Source organism: Staurois parvus, unplaced genomic scaffold (assembly GCF_062004578.1).
Source record: "Staurois parvus isolate SC_StPar_1 unplaced genomic scaffold, SC_StPar_1.0 ptg000078l, whole genome shotgun sequence".
Lineage (NCBI taxonomy): Eukaryota > Metazoa > Chordata > Amphibia > Anura > Ranidae > Staurois > Staurois parvus.
Genome location: NW_028317874.1, coordinates 7,959,780 through 7,972,020, shown reverse-complemented (window position 1 = coordinate 7,972,020; position 12,241 = coordinate 7,959,780). Strand labels below are relative to the sequence as shown.

At 40.0% G+C, this 12,241-nt stretch overlaps 1 protein-coding gene across 1 annotated transcript in view; it reads right to left on the bottom strand.

The window, feature by feature from the left end:
* CP (ceruloplasmin) overlaps window positions 1–12,241 on the bottom strand; it is a 51,661-nt gene that overhangs the window by 37,902 nt on the left and 1,518 nt on the right. The window contains exons 2-6 of the mRNA XM_089669523.1: window positions 10,431–10,675; window positions 8,179–8,391; window positions 5,477–5,656; window positions 3,691–3,945; window positions 3,403–3,568 (exon numbers count right to left, since the gene is read on the bottom strand). Coding sequence (XP_089525649.1) covers window positions 3,403–3,568; window positions 3,691–3,945; window positions 5,477–5,656; window positions 8,179–8,391; window positions 10,431–10,675 — 1,059 coding nt within the window. The remainder of the gene's footprint in view (window positions 1–3,402; window positions 3,569–3,690; window positions 3,946–5,476; window positions 5,657–8,178; window positions 8,392–10,430; window positions 10,676–12,241) is intronic.

Below are 12,241 nucleotides of genomic sequence, written 5' to 3'. Positions count from 1 at the left end.
GAAACCACTAAACAGCTCATCCACTCCCTCATCATATCACGACTCGACTACTGCAACTCCCTCCTTACTGACCTGCCTCGCCGCTGGCTATCCCCGCTTCAGTCGATCCTGAATACGGCTGCCAGACTCATTCACCTTTCCAACCGCTCCATCTCCGCAACCCCCTTCTGCCAATCCCTCCACTGGCTTCCGATTACACAACGGATCAAATTTAAAATCCTAACACTGACGTACAAAACTGTCCACCATACTGCCCCGTAATACATCACTGACCTAATATCCAAGTACCGCCCAGCATGCACACTCCGCTCCTCACAAGACCCCCTTCTCTCTAGTTCCCTGGTCTCCTTCTCCCATGCCCGTCTCCAGGACTTCTCCAGGGTGTCACCCATCCTCTGGAACTCCCTGCCCCAACCCATCAGATTATCACCTACTCTCCTCTCCTTTAGGCGCACCCTGAAAACCCATCTCTTCAGGGAAGCCTACACCACCCCCTCCTAACCTGCCGACCTCCTCCACTCTTCCTACCACTCCATCCCCCACAGCTATCTCCTCCTGTACCACTATCCCCTCCCTCCTAGATTGTAAGCTCAAAGGAGCAGGGCCCTCGATCCCCTCATGTTTTGCATTGTATTGGTATTGTTCTGTCACATGTTCTGTCCCCCTTTGTAATGTACAGCGCTGAGCGAACCATTGGCGCTTTATAAATACTGTATAATAAATAATAATGAAGTGGCCACTAAAGAGCCATGAAACACAGTGATGGTGTTTTAACTTGTTTTCATGATCAATATATACCAACCTTCCAGAAGAATCCACTTGGAAGCCCATTTTTATTGAATGGGTGTCTCTGCTGACCACACACTGGTCCATTTTGGGGCCCTATTCTATCTGCCATTGTTCACCAGATCTGACCGCAGCCTAGTATGGTGCAAGAATAACCCCCATAAGCATCAAGTGCAATAACCCACACTCTGCGTGGAGACAACCATATTCTTCACATGTGCTAAAATAGATTGCGTGACCCTAGGATAGGTATTCAGCAACCTTATGAATGTGAGTATATGCTTACTACACTTTTAGACTTTCTTTTCCTATATGTTCAACTGAATACTACCCTTAAAAGGATCTCTCTAATGGTTTTCATTCCCACTTTTTTTTTCTCTTCCTCCTTGTCTCTGTTCATCTGGAGCACCACTGATTCATCTTGGTCTTAATTACCCACACTTTCACATTTGGCACATTTAATGTAAAAGTGGGGCATTTTAGAACTACCTGAATTTGATGCACAAGTTGCTGTCAGAACCAAAAATGTCACACATGCTTCATGAATTTGGCACAATACATTAACAATAGGGATTAAAGCCAGAAGAGTGGCGCAGCAGCATTATTGAATCCCCCACCCAGTGTGTCTGTTTTCTAATCTGTGCATAAGTCTAGCATAGATGTACAGTCAGGTATGTGTTTGGAGAGCCTGCAGATCTGTTCAGCTGTCTGCCTATCTTTGATTTGAACAGGCTGCCTACATGGAACATCTGTGCATGCTGCTGGTGAAAATGGCTCTTTGCATAGGAGTACAGATCAGTACACCTGTGTGAACGAGGCCTTCACTTCCAGTCTAGGTTACCATGCTGTCAGAAATTCAAAAGGTATTTCCTAAACACAAATAACTTCTATCTAATACCCCCCCAAAAAAGTTTTCAGTGCAGTAAAGCTTAGCAATCAAACAGAATTCATTATGATTCAATATGCTGAGATCAGAAAGGGGCAAGATGAATTCTGAGTAGTTTAAATTGATAGTTGCCAAAGATGGAAACATGTAAAATCTAACTTTTCCAACATTTTTTCTATTTCTGTTTGTGACCTCCATTTGGAAAATCTTCCCTCTCTTTTTATGTCTGCGTCACCTAAACAAGAACTGGAGAGTTTGGTCATCACTAGGACAAGTAGGCAAGAAGGCCAACAATCAATTTGTTTTAGGATCCTTTCTTACTGGTGCCCTTAAAATCTCAGTATGCTGTTTTAAAAAACACATAACAAAATTTTAACACACTTTTTAATAAATTTTTTTGTGCGTTTACTGGTTTCTTGACTCCCAGCATGCATCTGTGAAACATGAACATTGACCCAAATGCGCCAAAAACACAGATGCAGTGCACTTTTGATGCATTCACATTGACATTCAATGGAAGCTGTATTCTTGGTATGCTTTGAACAGTGCAGCAATGTGAACAGTTACTAAGTCTTTAAAAGGGAATAATTTTCATGCTTGTTTGTCATGCTGGAAAGATGTTTTAGCCTGGCAAAAATACACCAGTGTTAACGGGTCCTAAGTCATCCCTGTGTTGCAGTTGTTTCCCATTCAGTTTCTTGTCCTAACAGTAACTAATGTAAAAACAACCCCAATAGGGACACAGACCACAATAGAATCCTGGTAGAGGCTCTAACTATTCCCTGCTCATGTATTAAAAAGTTTTTTGTGACTGGAGTTGTGCTTTAAATCAAATATTGGTGTACGAATGCCATTATTTCTGTACAGACTCTGTGTGGTCTCAAGCTCCACTGATGAGGCAGTTAAGGAAAGTGGAAAAATAGTCATGGACCTGGACTTGCAAGATTTTCTTATTGGTATTGTTATCTTAAGGTATTGATGTTGATGTACTCTAAGTAATTTGGTTCCCGGCAGGTGGCTTTTACACCCCAGAGAGTCCCCATGGTCTCCTTGGCTAGTGTAATGCAGCAAAAATGTAAATTGAAGTGCCACACCACTGCTATGTGGTCCAAATACAACTTTATTCCAATAAAAATTGTTATGACAATCCAAAGAGTACCCAACGTGTTTCAGATGTGTAGTCGAGTTCACTTCTAATCCATTCACATTGTTTTCAATCTCAAGTCAGCCAAAACATGTAGGCTACACTATGGATTGTTCTCCTGACTTTTATTGAAATAAAGTCATATCTGGACCTTTTAGCAGTCATGTGGTTCTTCAATTTATATTTTGTAAAAGAGAAGCAGAGCATAACATTTGATTACTTTGAGTGATATATACTTATTTCTTATCATGCTTTTGTGAAAACTGTAGTCTGATAATAAATCCTGTAAAGATGAGTATCTATTCCACCATCTTTCTGTAAAACTAAATATGAGAATGCTTGGAATTCACTCGAGTTCTAGTAACATTCTCTATGCCAATAATGACCTGTTTACTTTCCAACAGATAGTTGGGATACTGTGGAATGTTTAAATTTGCCCATGTAGTGACCGTTCATAAATACATTTAAAAAGCTCTAACCAAAGGTCAACATGACAGTGTTTGTTGTATCAAAGATAAAGGTTTAGTGTGTCATAGGTCTACCTTGTCTACTTATTCCAATTTTGAATGATATATGATTACCCTACCTGTCAGGATCATTTAGCTTTTGTCCAGTGAACTGATTAATTGAAGTTGGTCCATAGTTCCAGAATATCTCTTCTGCAGCTATGTAATAATGACGAATCTTTGTAATAAACCCACAGGACCTCTTTGCTGTGCAGTTTCTTACTTCATAGAGTGCCTGCATACCACCTGTAGAGGAGCACCATGCAGCATTATACAATGAGGGCATGCTACACATGTTTCCCAATTATTTCCAAAGTCATGAATAAAAAAATTACAAGCTCTCTCTTAAGCATCAAAACATAACATACCTTCTAAATGGTCATTAACTTGACAACTGAGAAGCCACTTGCCAGGGTTTTTAGTAAGCATAGAAGCCTGAACCATGGAGGCGGGAAAGAGGCTGAGGGTATCCACACGGTATTTCTGATATGTTAACACTTGGCCATGGAAGTAGGCTGAGTGTACATCCACCTCATTTCCCATACCAAACAAATACCATCTCACATTTGTGTCATCACATACAGAAAGTCCTGGGAGGTTTCCATACATGTATCCATTGATAGCTGTAACACAGAGATTGGCTTAATGAGTGGACTTCATTTCATTTAGAGGAATAAAGTGGAACTTCACTCTTTCAATCAACATTGACTATCATGCTAGCATTAGTAAATACATCCCAGGAGTCTTCAGGAGGGTAGGAGGGGGGTTATCAGCTAAGCACACCCTCCTACCTGCATGCTTGAGTTAAGGGCAGATGGATTCCAGGAAGTAAATGCTACATGAATCATCTGCCCTTACTCAAGATGGCCACAATCAAAAATGCTAGGGGATGTTTTTCAATGTGATTTTTCAGCAAAATAAAGCATAAAGACATGGATGGGTGAGTTTGCTTTGAATATTAAAAATGAATTAAACAGGGTTCTTGGTTTATGGTGCTCAGATATAGTGTAGTTTTGCCTTAAGAAGCAGCATACAAAAGGAGAAAAAAGAGCAAGGAGCTTCTGTTACAGATACAGTACATACATTTGTTAAAACAGAAAAAGACTACAGAACCAAGGCATACTGACTTGATCAAATCATGTGTTTTCCTCTGGTTAAAGCTTTGTTAAATGCGTAAAAAAAAAATCACCTTTGCATGCATCTGCACTTTCATTTCTAACCTGCTTTGGAAAATGTTTGGAAACTATGGTCAATTGAAAATGAAGCCTTGTGATACATATAAGAGACTCAGACTGGCTGCCAGTTCCTTGTTTTTTTATGCTTTAGGCCTCATTCACATTTACATCCAAAGTCTGTAAATGAGCCAAGTCTTTAAGTGTCTGATACTGCCAGGTGCTGAGTGCAGGCAGCCAGTTCACATCTATGGTAGTACAGGACACAGCCAATCCAAATTTGACAGCCCTGTATGTGAGTGCCCCTGAACCCACACTGTCTGTGTTCAGGGCTGCTCACCCGTACCTGCATGGCTGTCATATTGGGATGAGCAGTTGTGTCTGTGCAGCTGCTACATTCCCATAGAGACACAAGGTGCTGCCCGCATACAGAAACTGGCGGCTCCAGCTGCTTAAAGACATGGCCTGTACATGGACTACAAGTGTAAGTGCCCGTAGGAATGAAGCCCTACTTACAGGTTTGCTTTTTGTGAGGGGGGGGGGTTGTATTCAGGCTAATCTGGATTATTTTGTTTAAGTTTTTTTTTCTATGTTGTTTTTCTATTTCTTCTTTTTAGAAGTCTGTTTATGTTAGATTGTAAGCTCCAAGGAGCAGGGCCCTCCTAACCCTCTTGTATTGAACTGTATCATTGCTGTATTGTCTCCCTTTATATTGTAAAGTGCTGAGCCAACTGTTGGCGCTATATAAATCCTGTATAATAATAATATTATCTAGCAATCTGGCCTGCCTTTACACAGTTTTACCTTCCCAACTGAATGTGGTGCTTGCAAAGCAAAAAAAGGATTGGAGGATGTTGTGCAATATAGAATCATAGGACAGGAGGCTGCAGTCTAAACCAGAAGCATGGGTGGGAGCAAGCTGACATTAGATGGGAACTGTGTTACTGTGAATACTAAATATGTTTTCAAAGAGAAATCTTACAATGCATTTTATTGCTCTCTTGAAAGTCCCCATCTTCTTTATCCACGGCAGTAGAGTTGGTGAAATCATTGATATTTTCATCTATATACCAGCTTACATTTTCATCAATCACTGAAAACATCATGATATATTCCTCTTTTTTGTCTTTTTTTTCAGGTGTCTTTGTCCCATCTAGGGCACCTTAAAGAAATTACATGAACACAAAAAGTTATATCTTAAAATTAATATAGCTAGAAATGAACTACTGTTCAAGTATTAGCAGAACGGGAACACCAGATATTGTATTCACACTTGTATGCACCTACCTATTTTACTCGTTTTGCCGTGTATCTGGTGCATTTTCTGGTTGCATGACATCAGCATGCACCTGTGAAACATGGACATGTGACATGTTTTCAATACATTTCAATGGGGAAGTGCATTTTTGGTGCAGGTTTAACCGCTTTCCGACCGCCCTATAGCAGAACTACTGCTACAGGGTGGCAGGGCTGCACAAAATCACATGTATATATATATATATATATATATATATATATATATATATATATAATGTTATATTTCTGGGCAGGGGGGCGCATGCACCCTACCCACGCCGCCATTGCCTGCAACAGCTGTTGATTACTGGGTCCCGGCCAGTGATTCTTCGCCAGCACCCAGCGATTGCCAAGGAACACTACAGGGGGAGAGGTCTGTATGTAAACAATACAGATCTCTCCCCTGTCAGCTCCAGCACGCTGCTTTATATTGCTCTGCATAGCAGAGCAATACAAAGCAGGGTGCTTACACAGTAAACTACAGCACACAGTAAAACACACACACAACACAAAGTTAACCCTTTGATCACCCCAGATGTTAACCCCTTCCTGCCCAGTGTCATTAGTACAGTGTCAGTGCTTTTTATTAGCACTCATCACTGTATTAGTGTCACTGAGGATGTCAGTGACAGTTAGTCAGTTCCCACCCAGTGTCAGAATGCCCGCTGTAGTCCCGCAGTCCCGCTATAAGTCGCTGATCGTCGCCATTACTAGTATTAAAAAAAGAAATTCCAGTATATATACCGCCATTTATAGATGCTATAACTTTCACGTAAACCAATTAATTTACATGTATTGGGATTTTGTTTTTAGCAAAGACATGTAGCAGAATACATTTTGCCCTACATTTATGACAATATTTGATTTTTTTCTTACTTATTTTACTGGACATGCTTAATATCAAAAAGTTAAAACTTGTTTTTTTTTCAAAATTGTCGGTCTTTTTTTGTTTATAGCGCAAAAAATAAAAATTGCAGAGGCGATCAAATACCACCGAAAGAAAACTCCATTTGTGGGAAAAAGTGACACAAATTTTACTTGGGTGCAGCGTTGCATGAATGTGCAATTGTCAGTTAAAATAACGCAGAGACATATCGCAAAAAATGGCCTGGCCAGGAAGGGGGGTAAATCCATTGTAGGGCAAGTGGTTAAACACACACCAAGCATGCACCAACAATGCAGCAGGCGGGACTTTTAAAAACATAACTGAAACGCAACTGACCAGTGAGAAGAGTTCCATAGGATTTAAAGGATGGGTTTTTTTTTGGCTTTTTTTAACTGAAAAACTGATCAAAATTGATCAGTGTGAAAGAGCCCTATGATATGCTTAGATAAAGTGAGGCTTACTGAGGGCTATGTACAGTGACAGGAAGTCTTCTTTTGTAATGGAATGTTCCAGATAGGACAGAAACTGTTCTGTAACAGCACTATTTGTGCAAACAGTTCCTATGCCAAGCAAATGTTTCTCCTCTATAGTACCTTAGTGGTGATGGCATAATTGCCTGTTATTTGACCTAATATTAACTTTCTATAGTTCTCTGGGGGGCCAGACAGGTAGGTAGTTATACAGATTTACAGGAAGCTCACTGATAGGTGAGCAAGGGAGCAAGATGAAAGTAGTGAGGTGAGACAAAAAACTGCATGGTATTCTCTCTCTCTCACTATATATATATATATATATATGTATATATATATATATATATATATATATATATATATACACACGCTATGTTGCCAAACGTATTGGGACACCCCTCCAAATCATTGGATTCAGGCATTCCAATCACCTTCATGGCCAGAGGTGTATAAAATCAAGCTCCTAGGCATGCAGACTGCTTCTACAAACATTTGTGAAAAAATGGATCGCTCTCTGGAGCTCAGTGAATTCAAGCATGGTGCCGTGCCACATATGCAATAAGTCCATCCCTGAAATTTCCTTGCTACTAAATATTCCACGGTCAACTGTTAGTGGTATTATAACAAAGTGGAAGCAACTGGGAACAACAGCAAGTCAGCCACAAAGTGGTAGCCATGTAAAATGACAGAGTGGGGTCAGCACATGCTGAAGCTCACAGTGCTCAGAACTCGCCAACTGTCTGCAGAGTCAATAGCTAAAGACCTCCAAACTTCATGTGGCCTTCAGATTAGCACAACAACAATGCGTAGAGAGCTTGGAATGGGTTTCCGTGGCTGAGCAGCTGCATCCAAGCCATACATCACCAAGTGCGTGTGTACGTGTGTATGTGTGTGTATGTAACAAGGGCATTAGATTCCAAGCTCCTCTGATGGCAGGGCTGATTTGAATGGTTCTATATGCCATGTGAAGCATTACAGAACATTTCAAACACATTATATACATAAATATGAACCAATGAAAATGCTGCTCACCTGTCTTACAGATAATCATGGGCCCCACAAGTCCAGAGTAAACATCCTTTGGACCATCAATGTGTGAGTGATATAGCCTGATGATACAATCATCATCCTGTGCAGATGGACCTTGGTCTTCCACTACATCCCACTTGTAAGTATAGGATTCTCCAGGCTTAACAGCATCATCCTTCTTGTTTGTCCCTGAGGTGTTGTCTGGGTATAGGGCACCTGTAAATATAATCAAGGCCTGCAGATAAACCCTCACATTGAAGATTATTTTTTTTGTATAAAATAGTGCAAATGTTAGCTTATTTTAATGTAATGTGCAGAAAAACCTTATAATGCATTTTATGTAATAGTTTAACCTTCTGCTAAGAAGACCAATAACCAGAATACATCTGCTTTAATCTACCCTTGCCTGTACCTCTTGCTAGTACTTTCATGGTCTAGAACAGCAATGGGCAAGCTACGTCCCGCGGGCCGTATACGGCCCAGCGGACCTTTTAATCCGGCCATGTGGCTGTCAGGATGTGTGTAGGCGGGGCAGCGTGACGAACGTGAGGGGAGCTAGGCTCCTCTCACAGTCCGCCCTGAAGACCGGAACGGTGCGGGAACACGGCGAGAGGAACGCGCGGAGCAAAGGTAAGTGAATTGACACAGGGGGGACTTGGCTTACTACTTGGGGGGGAATAGTACTGTGGGGAATTAATTACTATATGGGGGATGAATTACTATGGGGGATGAATTACTATGGGGGATTAATTACTATATGGGGGATTAATTACTATATGGGGGATGAATTACTATGGGGGATTAATTACTATATGGAGGATGAATTACTATGGGGGATGAATTACTATGGGGGATGAATTACTATATGGGGGATGAATTACTATGGGGGATTAATTACTATATGGAGGATGAATTACTATGGGGGATGAATTACTATATGGGGGATGAATTACTATGGGGGATTAATTACTATATGGGGGATGAATTACTATATGGGGGATGAATTACTATGGGGGATGAATTACTATATGGGGGATGAATTACTATATGGGGGATGAATTACTATATGGGGGGTGAATTACTATATGGGGGATGAATTACTATGGGGGATGAATTACTATATGGGGGATGAATTACTATATGGGGGATGAATTACTATATGGGGGATGAATTACTATGGGGGATGAATTACTATATGGGGGATGAATTACTATGGGGGATGAATTACTATATGGGGGATTAATTACTATGCTTACTATGGGGGAATATTACTATACTTACTATGGATGACACATACACCTAATTCATCTACTCTTGGTCCGGCCCCCGGGTCCAATATATGAACCCATTGTGGCCCTCAAGTCAAAAAGTTTGCCCACCCCTGGTCTAGAGTCCCTTGCTGTTCTTGTAGTCATGTTGTTTTTTTTATTTCAGGTTCTGAGGTTATGATTGTGTAATATTAAAACTTGGAAGGAAGTGTTAAATCATGCTAGGGAAAGTTGTTTAGATTATAAGATTTTATGGGTTTTATAGGTTAATGTGTTTGCAGGAGACACATACAAATGCATTTTTTTAGTTTTGTTCCTAGATGTTTGTGAGTTTTTTTCTTTGACTTTTTGTGTTTATAGGTGCTGCACTTGCGCCCACATACTTAAGCTTACCACCATTTAAATAGCTTTATACTAGCAAAATTTGAACGGTTCTCATAAAATCAGAAAAACAAAACAGTTGCAATTATACTATTCCTGTTACAGCAGACTTCAGTTACTTGGGCTCCAGCATTGGAGAATATGCTTTCTCTCTATACAAAATCTTAGAGCTATACTATTACTAATCATGTGAATAGTTTTACATAAATGTTATTCGATTAAAAATACTTGAATGTATTCCTGCCAATGTGCTTTATTGTGCTTCTTGCTAATCAGCTAGTGATATTCTACTCTATTGCCGGAATGTTCATTTATTGTACATCCATATTCGCTGTAACCATTTACATTTGTAATTTCTTTAAAAAACTTTAAAGAAACAGAAAGTTAGAAAAAATGAAACAGTTAATTTCAAAGAAAGTTGAGGGAAAGCAAATCTTCCTAATATTGACACAAACAGTAAAAACCAGATAGAGGGTTCTAACCCTTCACCAGTAGAAGATTTGACAACCAATTAGTGATTTTTAAAGAAAATATCTATGATTCAGAAGGATTCTAAAGGTTATTTATCAACGTTAAAATAACTTGGAAATTTCTGGAAATGTTTACCTTCATTTTCCTTTGTATACTCTGTTCCATGTGGATGTGCACTGTATGGTCTAGAAGCAAAGTTTTTAAGATGGAGAATTATGGTATCCCCAACTTGTGCTCTTATAATGGGACCTAACAATCCCAGCCAATCTGGTTTCTTTATTTGTTCTGTATACAAACCATTGGTGAATTGGAAATAAGAAGCCTTCTTATAGACTCTGCCTATTCGGTTGTGGCCTTGTTGTAAATAGATGTGGGCATGTCTGAAATAAAACAATAGTAGAGAGCATTTAATGGGTCACTTCATTAGGTAAACCTGTATCACATTCAGACAGTTGCCGACACCCGTAGTCCATGAATAAATGCTATGTTTACATGGCTTCAGATGACAGGTCCTCAGTGCAGGCAACCCATTCATGATGATGTAGCGGCTACACAGACACAGTCGCTTTTTACCAATTTGACAGCTGTGCGGGTGCAGGTGAGTGGGCCTGAATATAGAGCATCTGTGTTTGGGGCTGTTCACCTGCAACCACATGGCTATAAAATTGGGACAAGCGAATGTGTCCGTGGAGCCACTGCCTACTAATAGACATGAATGGACTGCCTGCATGCAGCACCTGGAAGCTTATTATCAGACTACATGTGTCAGTGTCCATCTGAGTAAGCCCATTAATAAATAGTGAGTTATGCATCTGTGACTCAATACATAAGCATCAATACATGGCTAAGAGTTTTAAGTGATGTTCAACTAAATTTAAGAAAGGAGAAAGATCAGAATCTAAGCAACTTTGATTGTAGAATGATTGTTGGTGCCAAACAGAATGGTTGCAGCACTTCAAAACAGCTGGGATTTTCACACATTATATTATGTTTACAGTGAAGAGTGCATAAACAAAAACTATAACAAATGAGTGGAGTTCTCTAAGTGAAATTTAAATAAATACCCTGTTAATTAGAGGAAAATGGCCAGCCTTGTTTTAAGCCCAACTCCAGACAGATTTTTTTGTTCCAGCATTGAATAGAGCAGGGAAGGATAAGAAACACTATAGGGGCTTATTGCTCACTGTGACTCCAAAGGGGAATCCCTTTAAAGTGTATCTTAGTGACACCATGGTAAGAAATGAAAGGAATGGGGATCGCTGGGACAAGAAAGCACACATAGCAACAAAAACTGTTGCTATCTGTGTCCTCATAGGAGAGAATGACCGTCACTTTCGATCATGACTCCTTGTCAATTGGACAAGAGACAGAGAAGTGACAGGACATCTCCCCAACAGCAATAAAGGAAAAACTGACAGAAGTTCAAACCATTCCTTACTCACAGATTTTGGCTGGAGTTAGGCTTTAAGAGACAGGATGTCTACACCAGTTCAAATTACCATTCTTTACAGCAGTGCTGTGCAGAAGGCAACACTGTACAATACATTTAACCTTGTAGGCAATGAGCTACAGCTGTAGAAGACCATGACAATTTTTACTGCTGTCAGCTAAGAACAGGAAAATGAGACCATGCGGATATGGGATTGTCAGAATTGGAAAATGGAGGACTGATGACCTGGAAAAATCCCAATTTCTATTCCCACATGCAGATAAGAGGGTCAGATTTTTGCACACACAGCATTGACCCATGAATTGATCATGTTCTATGCCAATTAATTTGTCATTTATCCTTGTCCAGTATGAAGATCTGCTTGCTCATCTTGTATCTAGATCCTACATATCAAAATTGGATGGTCTAACCTCCATGTGAAAATCCCATACTTATTATAGAGACCAAATTTACTCTCAATAGTCAGAAACTCTAAAGCTCACTCACTGATAGCTCT